Source organism: Rhineura floridana, chromosome 13, assembly GCF_030035675.1.
Source record: "Rhineura floridana isolate rRhiFlo1 chromosome 13, rRhiFlo1.hap2, whole genome shotgun sequence".
NCBI lineage: Eukaryota > Metazoa > Chordata > Lepidosauria > Squamata > Rhineuridae > Rhineura > Rhineura floridana.
The window spans coordinates 34,879,510-34,901,166 of NC_084492.1; the positions used below are offsets into that span (position 1 = coordinate 34,879,510).

The 21,657-nt window shown below is 43.4% G+C and overlaps 1 protein-coding gene and 1 non-coding gene across 2 annotated transcripts; both read right to left on the reverse strand.

Annotated features, from left to right (window-relative positions):
* Window positions 1-393: 393 nt before the first annotated feature.
* HSBP1 (heat shock factor binding protein 1) lies at window positions 394-8,324 on the reverse strand. The gene is made up of 4 exons (XM_061594258.1): window positions 8,149-8,324; window positions 5,860-5,926; window positions 3,756-3,872; window positions 394-3,209 (listed from the first exon to the last, which is right to left on the reverse strand). The coding sequence occupies exons 1-4, from the start codon at window positions 8,191-8,193 to the stop codon at window positions 3,199-3,201; spliced, it is 240 nt and encodes a 79-aa protein (XP_061450242.1). The 5' UTR covers window positions 8,194-8,324; the 3' UTR covers window positions 394-3,198.
* On the reverse strand, window positions 5,033-5,101 carry TRNAS-UGA (transfer RNA serine (anticodon UGA)). Its single transcript has one exon. It is a non-coding gene; the product is annotated as a tRNA-Ser (tRNA).
* Window positions 8,325-21,657: the final 13,333 nt, after the last annotated feature.

Below are 21,657 nucleotides of genomic sequence, written 5' to 3' on the forward strand. Positions count from 1 at the left end.
GAACATTACAGCAGGACTTGGTAGATCAGACTAAAGGCCCATCTGGTTCAGCATTCTGATCCAGTGGTGGTCAGCCATATGCTCCTGGCATGCTCAGAATCAGATTGAAGACAATAGCTCTCCCCAGTTGTTTGCCCCCAGCAATGGCTGTTAAGAGGTATAGTGCCTCCAGCCATGGAGGTTCCATTTAGCTATCAGATCAAAGGCATCTTGCTTCCCACAGTGTCTAATCAGATGCCCTCAGGAAACCCAAAAGCTGTTGCGAGACCTTATATATGTGTCTTATTCCCCTTTTAAAATTCATCTGTCCTCTTGGCCACCCCTAGACCTCTTGGTGGAATAATTATGTACTGCAAGAAGTACTTCCAACCTAGTATTATTCATCAGAGACACTTTCAAGACCCTTGAAGTGCATGTTCTACATACAGATCAACTCTTTATTTTAGAGCCATTTCAGAATATTTATTAAGACAGTTTTAACAACAAGCCTGAAAAGTCTTAACGCTGGTGGTACATGATACATTTTTTACAATCTCCCTTTGCTTTCTTAATACAGCTTACGATGACTTCATTGACACCTTGAGTAACGATGCTCCGCGTATCACGAGTCGTGAGATGTTCTAGGAGTGCCATGAATGGATAAAGCACAATGGCTGATGGGTGGGGAGGGAAAGATCTTGTATGTCTTTCAGACAAGGTGGGGGTTAATGAAATTTCCAGCTATTCACACAACTGTTATAACCTCAGACAACCTTGTCTTCCTCTCCTTATTTCTTGGGGAGTTTTAACAAATGTTCAGCTCCTGCTGAAATTGAATAAAGGAATTCTACTGGTGGGAAAAATAAGTAAAAGTATTCCCAATGCTTTCCACAAATCCCCCTACAGCTGTTCTCATCAGTGGATGCAGACAGTGAGGATGGCCCTCTTAAGGACTGGTTGCGGTTCTTCCCGCTACACCTATGTAGGTGAGATTCCACTTAGTTTGCATCAGTCTTGCAGAGCCCTTTCACATGTAAGCCAGAGTGCTAGAGTGACACTAAACTGCAATAGCAACTGCCATATAACATGGTCTGTCATGGGGACAGTCCTTTCGTGAGGGCATTTTCAATATCAGCAGCTAAGATTCACTGTGGCCAAAGGAACCATGTATGAGACTTTATGATACTGTACAAACCATGAGCTGCCACAAAATGTCCCATGCAATGTAAGCTGCAATCCTCATGCACTTACTAGGGAGTAAGCCCCACTGAACACAGTGGGCCTTCCTTCTAAGTTTGTATAGGATTGCACTGTTTTAAGAATCCTGGCCCTCCAGATGTTGTGGGACTCCGGATGCCCATCAGCCCCAGACAATAGCCAATGGTCAGGAATGATGGGAAATGTAGTCCAGGCAACATGAGGAGAGCTGCAGGTTCCCCACCCCTGGCTTAAGGAAACACATTTTCACTGGGTACCCCGCCCCCTGGCCAGGCAATTACAATTTGCTTCACAGTATGCTGCACAGGGTTGCAATTTACAACTACCTTTTGCTAGAATCAAACCTACTTGTAGCAAAAGGCTGTGCCTCCTTTTCTGCATTCTCTGGGATCAATCAACAGCAAGGTCTGTTGACCAGAGATTATAAAAGTGTACAGCGGAATCGTGTTGGTGGGCACAAGGCACCTGAAAGGCGGGTGTGTTGAAAATGCAGGGAAGGACAAGATCCTAAAGCAGGTAGGGCGGTCTTTTGTCCACAAAGCCAAAACCCAGGTAGGCCCACCAAAGGATCCTCACTGATCCATGTTGGATTCTTCATCCCAATCAAATTTGGGAAGAAGGGGGGCTAGGAAGACATACTGTTGTGTTCCAGTGACACTTCTCTCTGATTTTAGAAGGAAGAATTGCTTTGCTAACGTCTATGCGTGGCAGCTTAATGCCCAAATCCACTTCTAACGCAAACCAAGCAGTCTGCATGGAACACTTAATTTCCCTGCAGGACAGACTAATGGTGCAGAGTTTAAGAAATTCCATACACAAGACTCTTAATCGTTCTGCCTCCGTAACAAGTCTACTCAAAACAGCTCTAGACACAGTATACTTTGTATGCTTAAATCTGCAGTAAAACTAAGTGTGTTTGTGGGCTTACTCCCCTGTAAGAGCACATAGGATTGCAGCCAAATAATGGTAGACCCCAGATGCAGGTTTTTAACACAGTCATTGAAGACATGGCTGAAAAACTGGCGTCTTGTGCTTGGATTGCTTTTCAGTGACCACTAAGTTGTACAGGGAGGCTTATACACATGATATAGGAAGATTTGTGGCCCTCTGGATGCCACTGAGGTTCCCAACTTCCATCAGTCCCAGCCAGCCAACAGTCAGGAACAATAAGAGTTGTAAACCAACATCATCATCTGAAAGGGTAAGGTTACCCATGCCTAAAATAAAGTGGTTTTCCCCACCCCACCTGTATTATAATAGGTCCAAACAGGTATAATAAACTGGCTTTCAAAAGGGGTATCTCCCAACTGCATAATTCCTTCCCCGGGACAGCAGTGCCTGCAGTTTCTTGAAATATGACCTTGATATATCATTTGTCCAAAATCACAGGTTGAAATCACGAAGTGCACTGACTAATGATTTAAAAAAAAAAACCCTAAAAAGAAGAGTTATGCCTCATGCAGTCTTAATTTCCTGGAGCAGATTGCTTGTTGTATTAAGCCTATTACTAACAGGGTAACGTACGAGTACAACAGATTTTAGAACACTATGTTTTCGTTCTTGCACTCGTCACCACAGAAGCGCCTCACAAACAGATGACAAATTTGTTGTGCAGACATAAAAAGTCTTTAGCCACGTCAGTGAAAAGAATTACAAAAAGGCAACAAGTAAAAGGAATTTTTTTAAAAAGTGCGACCTCACAAAAATCCACTCATGTCAGTAGCTTTTAGTTCAGCTCTTATCAAATTCTATAATGCCATCAAATTCTGTTTAAATAACTGAAGTTTATAGAAGGTGTTAATTCAAAAAAGGGTGTGAAACCCACAAATACACAAGAAATCAGAATAGAAATTGTTCCAAATCTAGCTATACAACGTACATTAAGAATGCAAGTTCTACAGCCGTAGAAAAATGCTTTTACACATTAGTAGTTGGGAAAAAGATGCTGTCTTGAAATCCCTGTAGGCTTGAAAAAGGTTTTTTTCCAGCACCCATCATGGATTATTGGCAAGCTGTGAAGGAAAAAACAAGTAAGACACATTTATTAACAGAGTGCTGCCAGAGAAGTTCAAAAATGTTCATGAGCAACATTAAGAAAGCCTAACTCATTTTTAACTAAAAAATGGTTTTGTGGATAGAGTGTAAAGATTAGGACTGGGGAGACCCAGGTTCAAAACCCAATTCGGCCATGACGTTCACTGGGTGACCTTGGTTCATTCACTCCCTCTTACTTTATCCTACCTCATAAGGAAGTTGTGACAATAAATGGAGAGGGAGAACCATGTATGTCAGCTTGAGCTTATTGGAGGAAAGAACATAGGAATAGCCTGGCTGCTGGATCAGGCCACAGGCTCATCTAGTCCAGCAACCTGTTCTTATAGTGGCTAACCAGATGCCCCAAAGGGAGCCAGCAAGCAGAACCCGAGTGCAGCAGCAGTCTCTCCCCCTGCCCACCCACCCACCCCCCGGTTTCCAGCAACTGGCATTTGGAAGCATACTGCCTCCGAGAGTGGCTATTCTGGTCAGCACACATCACACAGTCTCAAAGCAGTCCTCACATGAAGTTTTGGTGGCAGGCGCCTTGCTCTCGCCCTCCAGCTCCTCCACTCCAGCTTGGGTCATGAGATCAGCTATGTTCTTCTCCAGGTCATCAATACGACAGCTCATGTCATCGAGTGAATCCGAATTAAAGAAAACAGACTGAAGAAATACAAGCCTTCTGATCCTTGGAAAGCCTGGACCCTGGTGCTCTTGTAACGATGGTCGCAGCCCCATCATGTTTAAAGCACTATTATACCAGCTAAGGGGAGAATCCTGGGAACAGCAGCTTGTTAAGAACAGTGGGAATTGTGTCTCTGTGAAGTCAGTACCCTTAACAAGCTACGCTTCCCAGGATTCTCTATGACTGTTATACTGATATGGACTTCCTTCAAGTCGATCCCGACTTATGACGACCCTATGCGTAGGAATTTCATGGTAAGCAGTATTCAGAGGGGGTTTCCCGTTGCTTCCCTTTGAGGCTAGTCCTCCCCAGCTGGCTAGGGCCACAACTCCTTGTCCACAACTGCCAGCTGGGGGGCAACTGGGCTCCTTCGGACTATGCAGCTTGCCCACGGCTGCACAGGTGGCAGGACACATCACCCCTGAACCACTCACTGGGGGGTGCTCTTTAGCTGGCCCTTGACACCCAGGAGACACGAGCAGGGATTTGAACTCACAGACTCTGGACTCCCAGTCTCCTCCCCACTGTGCTATACCAGCTATTTATACTGATATAATAGTATTTAAAATGTATGGTGTGGGTGTGACCTACGTAAATGAGCCCTAACCCCAAGGCTCAAAAAATTAATCGTAATGGTTTAAATACGACAGATTTAAAAACAAATGCCCAATCTCTATTGAAAAGCTAATAAATTTAGAACATTGCTGAATCAGGCCTTTCTAGTCCATCTTCCCGTTTCCCACAGTGGCCAATTAGATTCCTTTGGGAGCCCCACAGGCAGGACATGAGGGCAATAGCCCTCTCTTCTTACAGATGCTCCCCAGTGGCTGGTATTCAGAGGCATGGTGCCTCTGATCCTGCATGCATAATAACCATCATGACTAGTCACCATACTCCATCAATTTGTCTAATCCCCTTTTAAAGCCATCTCCATTGGTGGCTCCATACCTAACAGACTTGAACCGTGAATCAGAAAGTCCCCACTTCAAATAATAAGAACACAGGAAGCCGCCCTGTGTCGAGTCAGACAACTGCTCTACTAGCTAGGTACTGCCAACACTGACTGGCAGCAGCTCTCCAGGGTTACAGAAAGGAGTCTCTCCTACTTCTACCTGGAGATGCCAGGGATTGAACCTGGGACCTTCTGCATTCAAAGCAGATGTTCTCCCACTGAGCCACGGCCCTTCCCCTAATTTTGCCTCAGCCATGAACTCAGGCTGCTTTCCAGTGCCTTAGTACCCAATCTGCAACAAAGAGGCGACAATAATGGTAATAATACTGACCTATTTTCCCCAAACTGCTGTAAGGTCATGTTTATGAAGTGCTTTGGACACTGTAAAAAACTACATGGGTGCTGAGGGTTCATAGCTCAACAACGGCGCATCTGCTTTTCACACAGAAATTCTCAAGGTTAATCTCCAGCTCAAGGGACCTTTAGCAGGAGTGGAAAAAGCCTTTCATTTCCTGCAATCCTCAAGAGCTGCCTCCTGGAATCATAGAATAGTAGAGTTGGAAGGGGCCTATAAGGACACCAAGTCCAACCCCCTGCTAAATGCAGGAATCCAAATCAAAGCATTCCCGACTGCTGTCCAACTACCTCTTCAATGCCTCCAGTGTCAGAGAGCCCACCAACTCTCTAAGTAATTGGTTCCATTGTCGTATGGCTCTAACAGTTGGGAGGTTTTTCCTGATGTTCTGTCGAAAGACAATACTAGGCTAGATGTACAATCTTACCTACTATAAGGCAGCCCTGTCTCTATATCCTTCCTTAGGTCCTCAAAGTCTTATGAAGATACTTAGAAACTGTCACGTCCCTGGAAGGAGTTACAAACCACACACGCCTTTCAGTGTATCAAGCTGCTTGGAGGATTTATGGGTTTCCTCAGTTCTGCATATCACACAAAGAGTTCCATTTGTAAGACAGAAAACCCAAAGGATATTCCTGCCAATTATCTGGTCAGACATAGTTTGAAACTTGTCTTGCATTTGCTGCAGCAGCGTCTGCACCTGATGAGAAAAAAAAACAGTTTTGCTTTAAACAGGAATCATTTGGGCCACAGGGGTTTAATTTCTTAGCCCCTTTGGGGTAGTATTTAACTTATAGTAGGCCTTTTGTTCAATACAAGTGAAATGTTTGCCATCACAACTTTTGAAAGCAAAAGCTGGGTTCTGATACAGGCCCTCAAACATACTTGGACTATAATCCATTAAAAGAAGCCGTAACGGGTTGGTTATTTGAAGCTACCATCTCTTATCAGAGTTTGCCATTCATACAGGGCTAACGGCCACTTAATAGCAGAAGATCAGGTTGAACAAAAAATGCTTTGAAATTTATGAAACTGCAGAGCATCATTGTTCATATAAAATTAAACATGTATGTTTCAGTTCCTCTTGATAGGATGAGGCTCCAGTGATTAGACATACAAAATACATCCTGAAATATGCTTCTATTCCCCTCTAAGGCCAGCCCAACATGCTTTGCGACCCACGGTGAACAAGATAGCAACTCTCTTCTATTGTATATTAAAATGCTGACTTGGATTGCAGTTGGATCTGACTTCAACACTGGTAAAAGGACAGCATTACCAACACTGGTAAGATGGCAGTGGACTATCTTAGCAGGGGCAGGATAGACACACACTCTGTCCTCCACCATTTAATCATTAATCCCTGCCCCTCAGCACACCACCACACTCTGCTTAATGACAGGCTCCCCTTTGTTCCTAAGAGAGGCAGGAGAGAGTAGTGAAACCACTTTTATCTCTCTTCCCCAGTGTGAATTTTTGTATTTGTGCACCCACGAGAGCATAGGGCTAGCACCAATTAAGTGAATTATTAATATTCACTGTTACAAACAAAATAGGATTTCCCCCCCTTGTTTGTGCACCATGAAAGAATTGTGAACTATTAAAGATCAGGCCTTCTGCCACCAACTGCCCTGTAATGAATTGTTTTTATTTTAAATATTAACATTTAATCGGTGTATCTTTGTTACTTGAAAACTGCCTTTGAAGGATCTGTATCCTAAAAGGTGGGATGTAAATACCTGTGTATGTATATGGTGTATATATAAGAGAGCATGACATACAGAGACAGAGAAGACCAGGATATAAATGACTGTATGTATACACATAGACACAATATATAATTGTATGTACTTGTGTGTGTATCATACACACACATGTGCATACCCCTACACACACACACACTTATTTATTTATATATTACATTTATATCCCACCTTTTCTCCATGGAACTCAAGGTGGCATACAAGGTTCTCCCCCTCCTCATTTAATCTACACAGCAACCCTGTGAGGTAGGTTAGGCTGAGAGGCAGTGACTGGCCCAAGGTCACCCGGTGAGTTTTATGAATAAGTGGGCATCTGAACCCTAGTCCCCTAAGTCCCAACACTCTAACCATTACACCATACTGGCTCTGCCCTTCTCTCTCTCTCTTTCTCTCTCAATCATTAAAATAAATTTGATACCAGAAGGGGACTGTTCCTGGCAACCCGATCATTGATGAAAGAAATGTTTATAACTGTGTTGTACAATACTATCAACTGGGTTTTGGAGTGTTTTTAATTGTAATTGTGTTTGGGGATGCTTTTAGCTGTTTTTAGCATGCTTTTCTTTTTCTTGTTAACTTGTTTTCTGCGTTCCTTGGGGAGGAAGAGAGGGATATAAATTCAACAACAACAAGACGACCTTTTCTGTTACAGCACTGACTGGTACGGAATAATAATAATAATGGCTTTTTTTGGTGACTACTCACTGGTCCAGAGGATCAGCACCTCTTTTTAGCTGTGCATGGCAATCGTGTGCTGGCACCCACAGCACTTTATCAAGGTCTGAGTACCTGCACCTCATTTTTTTTACCAAAAAAGCACTAATATTAGTGCAAAAAAGCACTATCAAGATAATAATAATAAACCACGTAGAATAGCAAAGCCCACAAGATCTGCATAGGGTCCCCCATATCCCAGCACCACCCCAGTCTCCATAGCAACCAGAGAGCCCCCCCCCTTCGTGTCTCCATGGCATTCAGCCCCCCCATCTTCCTTCTCCTGCCCTCGTCTCCACGGTAACCCCCACCGCCCGCCCCTGCTTCCCTCGTCTCCACGGCAACCCTCTCCCCCACGGAAGGGCCCTCCGCCGGTCTCCATAGCAACCGCCCCTTCCCCCCTTTCCCGCTTCCGGCATCCCCCGCGGCTGCCCTTCTGCCTCACCACAGCGGTGAGGTCTTGCACGGTCTTGGGGTCAGTCTCGGCCATATCGGTCTTCTCTGCGGGCTCGGCCTCCGTCCCCTCGCCAGGCCCGACTCCCGAAAGCGCTTCCGGGTCTCGCCTCGAGATTTCTCCGCCCTCTTTCGCAACGCCCCTTCAAGCGTCTCCGTCCCTCAAGTCTCGCGAGGCAAACGGACAGGACGAGAGAAAGAGATGCATTGTGGGAGGCGTAGTTCGCCCCCTTGGCTGCCCTGATAGGATTGATTTTTTAAAAAACAATCTTTATGTCTTTACGCTTAATTATTTTTATAGCTCCTTGTGGAACTCGTCTTGGAAGCGGAACAAAAATACATTTAACAAGCAGGAGGGAAATGGCAAAACCTTGTGGGAAATGTGGTATTTAGAAACATCTGGGTGCACGCCTTCTTAGAGAGGCGAGGGCGCATTGTCTTGTGGGAAATGTAGTCTTCCCCTCTCCAGGTTCCAGAAAAAAAGAACAGAGGTGGGAAGGGGGGTGAAAGAGAGGTTAGGACATATAGTCTGAAATTAAAACAGGACACTGAACTTGACCGAAATTTCTGAGAGCTCTAGACCTTTCATTTCTATGGTGACCCATTTTGTACATCCTTTGGCATGAGAAGCTATTTACAGTATTTATTTAGAGCATGTATATAAGCTACTGTTCAGCCAAAAAGACTTCCAGAGTGGATCAATCAATTATATCAGAGTGAATACAATCAATTCAGGCAAGACAGTCCCTGCTTGCAGGCTTACCATCTTAAAAAAAAAAAAAAAAGACACAAGGAAAATGAACAGGGAGGGAAGGGGGGGAAGCAACCTCAAGCACCAATTCTTCAACAGTCGCTCTTATAATAGCTATTTTATTTATTAAATTTATTTATTTTTTATTTATTTATTTACAGATTTATATCCCGCTCTAGTTCAGAAAATCCAAATTCAGAGCGGTGAACAAAGTAAAATAATTCATTAGTACAGAATCAAACAAAGTATAACAGTAATTACTAAAAAGTCAGAGACATACCCCGCCCTTCCTCCTAGAAACTAGCTGACACAGAAACTGAGGGGTACGGAGTGCCTGATAGAGTAGTTCAACTGAAGACGGGAAGTGTTCAGCTTGGCTGCAGTGGTGCGTAGCTCTATCCTTTTCCTATCTCTCTGAAGGTAAGGTCGAGGAGACGAGCATTCTGGGAAATGGAGTCATGTTTTTATCTGCAACTGTTTTTTAGAATGTTTTAATTGTAACTGTTTTGATGTTTTAAATGGTATTCTAGGATGCTTTTGTTGTTGTTAAATTGTTTTGCTTGCCACCGTGAGCTGCTTCAGGAGGCAGGGCGGGAGATTAGATAGATAGATAGATAGATAGATAGATAGATAGATAGATAGATAGATAGATAGATAGATAAGTTTGTACTGAAAGTATTATCAAGGGTAGGCAGATGCTTAACACAGAAATGAGCTCCAGTGGCCACTTGCAAATTGCCCAGAGAAGAGAAACGTGTTACCAAAAAAGAGGACTTCGATTTGCATAGCTATTGTTGCAGACAATACGTATTGTCTTGATTGAACACCATCTTGGCACCATCTTAGAAAAAGTATTCCCTCTTCATCCATTCCTCACTCAGGAAGGAATGGCACTTCTAAGATAATACCTGTTAGTGGCACCATTTAAAAGAAAGAAAGTTATATGTTTTCTTCGAACAATTATTCTAGACTGATATGCAGAGATGTAGAGAACAATCAGTTAATTTGACTAAAATAGAGATGGAAATGCCCTCTAAGATTATCAAGTGCAACCTCCCGCTGATGCAGGAGACCAGCTGCTACAGAATCCCTGACAGGTAGCCATCCAGCCTCTTCTTAACAGTCTGTGACAAAACAAGTGACTCAGCAAGATTTATTTTTAACTGGGAAATATTTTGAAACTCAGCACATCAAAGAAGCATTGCCATTCCATTTTTATTTGAACACAGCACATGAAAGTTTGAAAACATAACCCTACTGTTTATTTTGATGCTTGAAGCGGAGTCTTTGATGCTGTGCAGGTAATCTGGAATCAAAAGGAGAAGCCATCTGTACAAACAGTAGACTGCAGTGGAAGATTATCCGAGTAAGATTATGCAGAGGTTGGACACTGAAAACAATATATGTGATTAATGTGCAGCAAGGACAGGTTTTAAATGTATTATATTTCATTATTTTTAACACAAACAGACCAGTCTATTAAGAAGGTTATCAACATTGTTGCTAAATTTTCAGTCATTGATAACATTTCCTTAATAGTAAATACTTTTTATTATTTATTTATTATTACATTTATATACCACCTTTCCTCTAAGGCGCTAAAGGTGGTGTACAACCATGGCTCTCCTCCTCCTGATTTTATCCTCACAACAACCCTTTGAGGTAGGTTAGGCTGAGAGACAGTGACTGTCAGGGGTCACCCTAGTGCAAGCCTTTAACTAAAGAGATACAGTTCTCCTCGTGCACCAGCCTTCTGCAACCTGGCTGGGGCTGACAGGAATTGTAGTTCAGAACATCTGGAAGACACAGGTTGGGAAAGGCTGACCTTCTCACAGTGGCCTTAAAACAACCCCATCCCTCATTGTAGAATATAGAAAGGGCTGCGTGAAACTTCGCTGTGATCTTGCATTAACTTTGCAGGGGGGGGGTTGTGATTTTTATTTATTTTAATTGTTTGCTTTGAAAACCTGTTCTGTGTGTACAAAAGAAGAAGATGGAGGAGGAGAAGGAGAAGATTGTACTGCAGTTGCTTTGGAAGAAATCTTGATGTCTTCCAATTTCTAAGGGCATTGATTCCTTTGAAATCATCCACTGAGATTGTATGGTAAGTTACTGGCTCTGGCTGGCTTACAGACATTGGAGGCTCCACACAATTTTTCCATTGTTTCTCAAAACAGCCTCTCTTTGTTGGGTTTTATTTATTTATTTGTTTATTACATTTATATACCACCCCATGGCCGAAGCTCTCTGGGCGGTTTACAGCAATTAAAATATACAAATTTTAAAACACTATTAAAAAAAATTAAAAACAATTTAAAAATACATGCTAAAATGCCTGAGAGAAGAGGAAAGTCTTGACCTGGCGCAGAAAAGATAACAGTGTTGCTTGCTAAGCCTTTTTGTCTCTTCTGCTCTACAACCTTCTGGTTAAAACTTAATTCCCACTTGTTTTCTATTGATCTGTCTTAACACAGTTTGCTTCTTTGGGGCTGCTGTTGTGCTCAACAAACCTATTCTGCACGTTAACCTAATATCCATTGTCTCCACTTAAATGCAGCTCTGCAATAATGGTCAAAGTTAGTGTTCAGTTCAAAGCTGTGAGTGGTCCATATACACAGCCAGGAACACTCTGGAGCTGCATTCTCAAATCAAGCCTCCCTTTGTCATTCTTAGAATGCGTCTTAACTGCCTAAGTATCTATAGGACCTAGTTCAAGATGGCTTACGCACCCAGGATACCATATAGCTAACTCATTCTCTGAGTGTGGATCGTTATGTAACCAAAATAGCACACTGCTTGCATAAGAGGGGGGTACCAGCAGGCTTGTGGGAATCCCATGTTTTTCAGATGTACTTTTTTAAAAAAGAAAAAACTGTGAGGGGTGAGCCAAACAACTATTAAGGCTGCACACACACCATACATTTAAGGAGCCATCTGCCTTATACATTTAAAGCAGTATCATACCATTAGCTTACACCCTGGGAACTCTAGTTTGTTAAGGATGCTGAGTATTGTTAGGAGCCATCTATTCACCTCAAATGCTCCAGTTCCCAGAGTGATTTAACAATCAATTGCTCTTGCTGGAGAACTCTGGGAATTGGAGCTCAGGGCTGATGGGAGTCGAGTACTTCTAGAGGGTACTATGTCAGCTCCCTCTTTGTGTAAGGGTTACAAGGAGATGATGTACATTCTTTGAACACTTGGAAGTGTAATGCAAAATATATAATATATTTATAATTACTATAATAATATAATATTTGATGTGCTGAAGGGGGCAAAAAGACACATAAGATCATCAGCCGATACTGACATTCACAGAGAACCTAAACATTATCTAGGTTTGACCTGTATTCATTTATGAAGATCTTGTAGGGAAGCATGTAATATGTGATAGTGTTGCAGAACTGGAGGGAAAAGCCGGCAGTGGGGGGAAATCATCTGCCTGTTCCTGAGCTTTTAAAGCTCTGTTCCAGATGGAATTAACCTGGGCTGATGTGACATTCAAGCACTGCTGCGTTTCCTGCTTTATCACTTCAGTTAATATTTTGCATGTTGCTGCTGCTGCAGTAGCATCTGTCCTCAGATGGACACCTGGGAGTTTGCCATCCCATGGCACCCAAGGGTACCCTGAAGGGGGGAAAAAGAAGCAACATGAATTTATTGGCTTTTAAGTCATTAAGAGCCACTGAGATAACCCATGATCATATATGTCAAGGTGGGGCACCTCTGGCCCAGGGGCCAGTCTTGGCCTGCCAGAGGGTATATTTTGACCCACAAGACCATTTCCCTCCAAACACACCAACCTGTCAATCAGCTGATGTCCCTGGGTTATGTTAGGGTTCAGTTCTGCTGAATGTTGCATGTTTCCTGCAGGGAATGTGCTGGCAAAGCAGGCCCCCACTCCTGCAGGCCGACTTTGACAGGTGAGCAGGACCACCCACCTGTCACAGTTGATCCATGGGGTGGAGGGGAGAAAAAGATCTGGCTGGCTGGGCTAGAATGTTTCCCCACTCCTGATATATGGGAAGAGACAGTTATCATCCAACAGGATTCTTTGCGTGGCTAGAGGACCTGGTTTAACCCCTCCAATCAATAAGAAAACTGGATTTACACCCCACTCAGAGTCCTGGGGAGGGTCAGATAAAGTGACCTGGAGGGCTGCATTTGGACCATGGTCCTCCATCCCCACTGTAAGGGATGCTTGCTAGAATACCTGATTTGGCTCTTATTTCCAGAGAAGTGTTTATATCAAGTGCCGTGTGGCACAGTCTAAAGCAGGACAGTTTGTTCAATACTTGCATCTCAAAAGGAAAATTACATCCTTGTGCTCTATGCAAGAGAAGCAGCATTTTGGTGATTACTTTGAGATCTGCTAGATGCTGTTGAAATGGTAATCTGTCAATGCTTTGTGTATAGTTGGTGCTGCACGTTTAGCAACTAATTGCAGAGATTCTGTTGTGATGTTTATGATTCCCGCATAAGAATATGTTCCAGCAACTCAGGAGGCTTTCTTATTTTATTTTTGTGTGAGGATCATGCAAGGACCTCTCGAGGGAGATGCATTGGTAGTGCCAGAAGAATGGAACCTGGAGAATAAGGGAAATGTTTTGCAAGGTGATGCCTTTACTAGTAGCCTCTGACTACAGCAGGAGTTGCCAACGTGGCACCTGTGGGTGCAGTGGCTCCCTCTAAGGTCTTCTCCTGGTGCCCACAAAGCTTCTAAGCTCTCCTACTCACTGCCCCCTTGGTTATCATAGTGAGTGTGGTTTACTTTTTCTCCCTTGCAAAGCACATAAAGCTGAAGGAGGAAGTTGGAAGAACCACACTCTTTCCCATTTCCTCTTTGTGCTTTTCAGGGTTCAGCTTAATTCTACTGGATCCAACTTTTATCCAGATTGGAAACCTGAAGTGTGTGTGTATATATGCACACACTTTCTGTCTCTCAGGGAGAGCTGAGCTGATCCAGGGCGGGGGGGAGTGAGAAAAGTGACCAGAAGGAGTGGCCCCCACAGCACTCACTCAAAAATCCCAAAAGGCCTGAAATGGCTAGCAACCCTTGGACTACCAGCAGAGATTTCTCTTAAATAGGATAGCTCAACTTCTGATCATCTTCACCCAAGAGATCTGGACTGCCAGCCTTTGATTAAGAATCAGGTGACTATTCCTCTTTGTTTATTTGCAGGAGGGTTAAAATTCATTACCTCCATACCTTTCCTTTCATAAGCCAATTAAATTATTTTGCTGTCTCTTGGCAGTAGTCATGAATGACATCAGGCTACAACTGAGGAAGGAAGCAAGGGGATCAGGGCAACTCCATCAGTGCAGCTAGAGACCAACAGCCTTTGACACCTCCTCCCCTTCAACATTTCCACCTCAGCTGGTCATTAGAAGAACTTGTCAGTAAAAACTTGTACCCTGGCTTTGTTTCTTTCCTCGTCCCTCCCAATCCATTTTCCTTTCATGTCATTTCTCTTTAGATTGTAAACCTGCAGTCAGGGTCTGTGTTTCTGTAAGTGATCTGTAAGTCACTCGGGGAGCATTTCTTAACTAAAGAGCAGGGAAATAGATAAACAAGCGGGTCATGCAGCAAAATGTTGTAATATTTGTCCAGGGTGCCAGCCAGCCTGCCAGCCATCCCCTTATCCAGCAGTTCCATTCCATTCCCCCACCTCAGTTTTTCATTTCTCTTTTCCAGCTGACACTTAACATTCTATGACTAATAATAATAATATTTAATTTGTTTGTCGCCTATCTGGCAATTAGCCACTCTAGGCGACGTACATTAAAATGAGATAAAATACAACGATATCAAATGCAGTTATATTAATAACAGTAGATAAAGATACTGGACAGTCATCAATACATATAAAAGCACTTATATTAGCAGCATATGACTACTGCGCTTGCTCAATTCTCATTAAGCTGCTTAGGGGGGAGGGGGACATTGGCCACATTTGGCATTTAAAAAACCCATTTTTTGTACTTTTTCAAACTTTAGGGTTGTCCCAGTACCTCCTCCATATTTCCCAGTGGCCCCATTTTACCTCTTTTTGTATCGGTACTCACCACATGAGCTTGCTATTAGAGAATGTAATCTCCAACCTATCATGGTCTTCCTGAAAAAGTTGAGAAAGGTCAAGGTATGTGAAGGTGCGTGAAGCTTGCGGTAGCGGTGGGGATATTTTAGGAGTTCTGGTTTGGTATTGTTTGCTGTTTTTACATGCAAATATCTCAAGTTCTGGAAGTTTTGTGGGTCATTCCGCCTGAAAGGCATTTTAAGATCACACTCACCATTTCTTTGTTCCATCTCGGCTACTCAAAGTGAAGGAATTCAAAACTTATTGGAAGCACGAAAATGAATTTTTAATACATCAATTATGATGTAGGTAGTCAAGGGTGGAAAGTATTAAGAAGAAAGCAAGCAGAACCCATCCATAAGCCTGAAGAAAGGGGGAGGGGAATGTTCCTTGAGGGCTTTCAAATATAAATGAAGTTTTTGGAGTAACATTAACCAAAAGATTGTAATTAGAAATCAACAGGCACCGAGGAGAAGAGGAACCAGCAAGCTGAGCTCAGCCATTTCCTGAATCACACAGCACTGAAATGAAAAACTCAGGGGCAGAATATAGGGCTCAAGACTAAAGCCAAAACTTTGCTATAGCCAGCATGGATTTTTTGCATTCTGTCATGTTAAAATGACCCCCCCTCCGCCGCCATTCTGCTGCTTTCCATAAGCTCATTTCAAAATAAAATCTTACAATACTTACAATGTGTGCTCTATGTTTTTAATTGACCATGCCCATCTTTCCTTAAATGGAATGGTTTAAGCATAGCAGGCTGAATACATGCATCTTGGGCAGACCAAGTTTGTTTGTTTTTCCAAAAGCTAGATTCATTGCTTAAGTAGCAACATATTGTAATCAGTCTGATTTTACATCAAAGTTGCAGTTTCAGGTTCAACTGTTAATATACAGTATCAAAAACAGAAACAATATAACCTCCAGTTTGAAACGCAAAAGGCTGTCTTCACCATGATATGACATTGACAAATAAAAAGGCTTTGAAAACAATAAAAATACATTTGACACAGATTTTCAGGATGAATAAGGAGTGGCATACGGAGTAGTGGCACCTCTCTTTTTTTGCTGCCCATGGCACCTACTTGTTGTTGTTATGTGCCTTCAAGTCAATTACAACTTATGGCGACCCTATGAATCAGCAACCTCCAAGAGTATCAGTCATAGACCACCCTGTTCAGATCTTGTAAGTTCAGGTCTGTGGCTTCCTTTATGGAATCCATCTCTTGTTTGGCCTTCCTCTTTTTCTACTCCCTTCTGTTTTTCCCAGCTTTATTGTCTTTTCTAGTGAATCATGTCTTCTCATGATGTGTCCAAAGTAGGATAACCTCAGTTTCATCATTTTAGCTTCTAGTGATAGTTCTGGTTTAAAAAGCATCTCAATTTTTATATGTAAAAAAACTCACTGCTTGTTTACAAGGTGAGCACAACACTAGCAACAACACAATCTTCTTAGCTTTGCCTGCTAATTTACCACCTGTAGCAGGACACAATAAAACCCTGGTCCCAATTACGCTTAAATGAAATGAATAAAATTATCAATCAATTCTAGTGCAGCAGTTTCACGCTGCAGTCCCCCTTTGATGTGTGTGTGTGTGTTAATCTGCTTAATCAGGGTGACCTTCATTTCCTTGACGGTCACCATTTCCTCTTGAAGATGCCGGAAAAGCTTTTGGCATTCTTTGTGACTGAATATCTGGAGAAAGTGGGCAGAGATAAGCTTTTCTCCCACTCTGATAATATTGAACCCAATGGGTAATCCAAAGCAGTTCAAGAGATTCAGGACAGACAAAATGAAGTTTTTCCTCGCACAACAGCACACAGCTAAACTACGGGATTCGCTCACACAGGATGCGGTGATGGCCGCCAAACTGGACGGCTTTAAAAAGAGGATCAGACAAAGTCACGGAGGGTGAGGCTATCACTGGCTACCAACCACAATGGCTATGTTCTACCTCCGTGGTTGGAGGCAGCTAGCTTGAATGCCAGTTGCTGGAAGGCAGAGTGTAGTTGCGCTCTGATCTTGCTTGTGGGCTTTCTGTAGACATCTGGTTGGCCACTGTGAGAAGAGGATGCTGGACTAGATGAGCCTTTGGCCTGATCCAGGAGGGCTCTTCTTATGTACCAGGAAAATGGAAATGGACTGCCCTCAAGTCGATCCCGACTTATAGCTACCCTATGAATCGGGATTTCATGGTAAGCAGTATTCAGAGGGGGTTTCCCATTGCCTCCCTCTCAGGCTAGTCCTCCCCAGCTGGCTAGGGCCTGCTCAGCTTGCCACAGCTGCACAAGCCAGCCCCTTCCTTTTCCCAACCGCCAGCTGGGGGGCAACTGGGCTCCTTGGGACTATGCAGCTTGCCCACAGCTGCACAGGTGGCAGGGCACATCACCCCTGAGCCACTCACTGTGGGGGCAATCTTTAGCTGGCCCTTGACACCCAGGAGACACGTGCAGGAATTTGAATTCACAGACTCTGGACTCCCAGCCAGGCTCTCCTCCCGACTGTGCTATATCAGCTGTGGAAGTCCTCTTATATTCCTTCCTGTACAGGAGAAATTAATAGACACCCTGCAGAGGTTGGGTAACTCCTAGGCAGTAGGGTAGTAGCAACTTCAGAAGTGCAGGGTCCCTTCATGTTAGTCAGAGCCCCTCCTCTCCCCCCTTTTTTGCTGCGGGGTTGAGAATGAGGCCCTTGTTAACACCTTCTCCCACAACAACAGACATGCCTAGGAGCCAAAAAGAATGTGAGTGTTAGCTACTGAAAAGAGTCTTCTCAGTGGCTAACTCACCTCCTTTCACTCTGATTGTGTCCAATCAGCAGGAAAGGACAAGGAAGCATGTTAGAAGACTCTTCTCAGCTACTGAGAAGCTACACACCCTTTTAATGCTGATTGGCTTGCAGGATGCTGGAAACATAGAGACACTGCTGGGACTGCACCCACCTCTTGTCTAAGATCTCCTGAGACCCTGGACGACTATACCCCCGGTCCTAGGGCAGCAAAAGCCAAAGTGGAGCCTTGCAGATATTGTTGGACTTCTGCTCCCATCAGCCCTCTGACCCTTGGCTATGTGAGCTGGGCTGACAGAAAAGGGAGTTCAGCAACTTCTGGAGGGCTTATCCCTTGGCTATCCTTGGCTAGGACCTAGTCCTAGGTAGATGTTGCAACATGCAGTTCAGTAGTTCACCACACAGGGCAGCTGCACACAGACCCAAGGGCTCCTAGTTTGAACCATGATGACTCCTGACACCCCTTTCGCCTCCAGACCTTCTGCTCAAAAAAAAAAAAAAAATGACCCAAACTTCTCACACAGCACTACTAGGATAAAGTTTCCATAATGTCCTCTTCTACCCAGCAGTTAAAGGAACAGGATCCTGGTCTTCCTTGACATATTTGATGCTGGAGAGGTACCTGTCGGGTATGCTTTAATTTGGATTCCTGCACTGAACACAGGCTTGGACTCGATGGCCTTATAGGCCCCTTCCAACTGTATGATTCTATGATTCTGTTTGTCAGCCTAGTGTAAATGAATGTCCCATTCCAGGGTTAAGAGGTTTTACAGTTTTCTGAAAATTAGATTATTTGTAACAAGCAGGTGCAAATGAGTGGTAGCAGAATCCTACAAGATCGCATCACACTTTTTAAAAAATTTTAAGTGCAGGACCTCTGTGATTTCTTGCTCCAGAACCAGCAGTCGAATATGTGTATGCCTTGAATGTGTCAAAGTAATTCTAAGGCCTGAACATGTTGTCCTCTTTTCTCCCGACAGCAATTAGCTCTTGTAAAAACTCTCACCTGTGCTCTGAATTTGTAAGGGGATTGAATTCTTGCATTCCCGCTGTGAGCCCTACTGTCTGTTTTCCTTTCAGCCACTTTGAAGACTCTCAAGGTCAGGCAAGCCCAGAATTGGTGTGATAAGGCAAAACGCCCCCCTGCCCGTTTATAGAGTCTGCAAAATTGGGGAGGTGGGGATTTCAGAAATGTTGGTGTGGGTGTGACCAGGGATGAAACATGAGTACTGGAGGTTGGTCCATTTGGGTGGGTGGGGCACTGCCCTGCCCTCAGCCAGCCCCCACCTGCCTGCCTTCTTATTTACAAGTTCAGGCTCTGTCAGGTTCTTAGTCTCAGAGTTGCCCTTATAGAACTCAGCAGGGAGGAGGATGGGGGATAAAACTAGAATTGGTTGGCTCCGCCTAGCGTTGGCTCTGGGTCTGCCTACTGTTTGGCTCCCTACCTTCTGTCCTGCCAACTCCAATGGGCAAGGGCCACCACTGAACATGAGGCAAGCTTATCATGTGAATATCATTGGACGTTAACAAGCACTTTGAGAACACCATGTGTGGAAATGCCTTGTTTAACTAGGCTTCAGATTCAGGGAACCTGATCCACTGTCACTGCTTGTCTTTGCAGTTTGTTCTGCCATCCCATGTATTCCCAATAGATTCCAAGCTTGCCAAAGCAACTGGAAGTGGGGGTTGATTGCATGACTTTAGTCAACCCAACTGGGCACCAGAACCTTGATCTCCACTTGGGGTATTGTGAGGGAGAAGGCAAAGGAGTGTTTCAGGGCCTTTGAGTGCAGGCCTATTTGGATCTACTCAGAAATAAGTCCCAGAGTGTTAAATGGGGCCTACTCCCAGTAAATAGGCATAGGATTGCAGCATGAAACATTCTGAAAAGAGGTTAAATTACAAGGACCCCTAGTGGTGGCAGCGGAAAGTGCAAGTATTTGTCCTGTAAATGAGGGAAGGGAAGCAAGAGAACTCTCAATCAGGTCTAGTAACTTGGGACCTCAGTCAGTCTGGAACTTCCCTCACCAGGTAGATCCAAGATAATACATCCTGTTTAACCATAGAGATGGTCAGTAGTGTGTGTGTGTGTGTGTGTGTGTGTGTGATCATATTCAGGGAATCAAAATCAAAGCAAAAACAGAACAAAACTAGATGAACAGGAAGGTTAAGTGGGGGGGTATACAGAATATTTAATCTGAATAGACTGAATATGTATTTCATATATATTCAGTTTGCATATTCAAATTAAATATTGGGTTGTATACAACTAAGTTCTACTCAGAGTAGACACTAATTAATGAATCAAACTTAGTCATGTCCATTAATTTCAATGGATCTACTCTGAGTAGGGATGGATGAGAAATTTGATTCAGTTTTCATTTAAAGCCAAATTTATCAAATTCTCACTTTCCAAAACAATATGAGAACAAAAACACAGCCATCCTTTGTAATACAGTTCTCCAACCAAGCAGTTTACAAAAATGCCTACATGAGGGGAAAGTATGCACAAAATGAATATATTTGTGAAAATAACATACAAAAATACATTGCTTGCATATCAGTCAAAACTGCATACGAAAATGTATTTATTCAGAGAAATTTGTATTAAAATGCTGAAGAATTTGCATGATTTTTTTTAAAAAAACACAAATTGCTGCAGAAATATTGCCAACCACATTTAAGATTAGAAAAATGAGAAACCCAAAGAACTGAAATTGACAGATCCTTCCATCCCTAAGTTTCTTGTTCCTCTAGCGTCAGGAAACTAACCCATCATTACTGATCTTCTCAAGGGAAAAACTCTTTATAAGCTCCTGAACCCAGAATTTCAGGAAACACTGTGAACTAGGCATTTGTCAAAATAGGAATCCTAATGGAATCATTACTGTTAAAGTTGCACACTTTCAGATTTGGTCCAAAGGGAGAACTTAGAGGCTGAGGAGAACATTTGCTATCTCCTCCATTTGCTATTCAGCCCACAGGAGCTTTCCTAGGTGCCATCTGTGCCATGCTAAGCGAAGGATCAGGAGGCATTGATCAAATGCGATAGGAGCATCAGGAACAGAGCTCATTTGGTGGCATCCCATTTGGTGCCATAATTGCTTTTCAGACCTCATTAACAGGGAAGAGCAAATTACCAAAAGGTTCCTAGCAAACTCAAGGGAAGGAGTTTTTGGTGCTTGTGGTTGAGCCTTCGGCGGTAATCCAAAACTGCTCAGGAGGGATAACCGCTACATTGGGGGAGGGGGGAGTTGATGGATTTGGGAAAGAATAAGGAACTAACTTCTGTGAAGTGCTCATTGGTCTGACTGACAGTGATCCCTCAAGGCAGCCTTCTCCAACCTGGTGCCCTGCAGATATCATTGGACTACAACTCTCATCCCCCTGACCATTCTTTGAAATGTAAGACACCCTATCTCTTGACTAAGAAATCTAATAAAGGAAGAGGCTCCTGCTGGGAGGAAGGGCAGGATATAAATCAAATAATCAAATAAATAAATAAAATAAATAAATAAGAGGGAGAGAGAGAACACTGTATACATGAGTTGTCACATAAATCTCGTATATGTTCGGGACCAGTGTGGTAGCAGGACCTAGCTTTTTTAAAGCTGAAAGCCGTTCCCAATTATTTCCTTCCCAGAGGGCATCTCATTGAAGTTGCAAGCAAGTTGCAATTTGGCAGGGTTAATTAAAAGCTGCTGCTGCTTCTCTCTCTCTCTCTCTCTCTCTCTCTCTCTCTCTCTCTCTGTCTCCAACTAAAGTAATGTGCGGAAAATGTATCCTGAAGGAAGCAGTCACTGAACAGGATTCCTGGAAAAAGTATGAGCTTACGGTTTGATTGTGAATCAGCTGCAGTTCAAGATCAGAAGGGCATCCCTCACA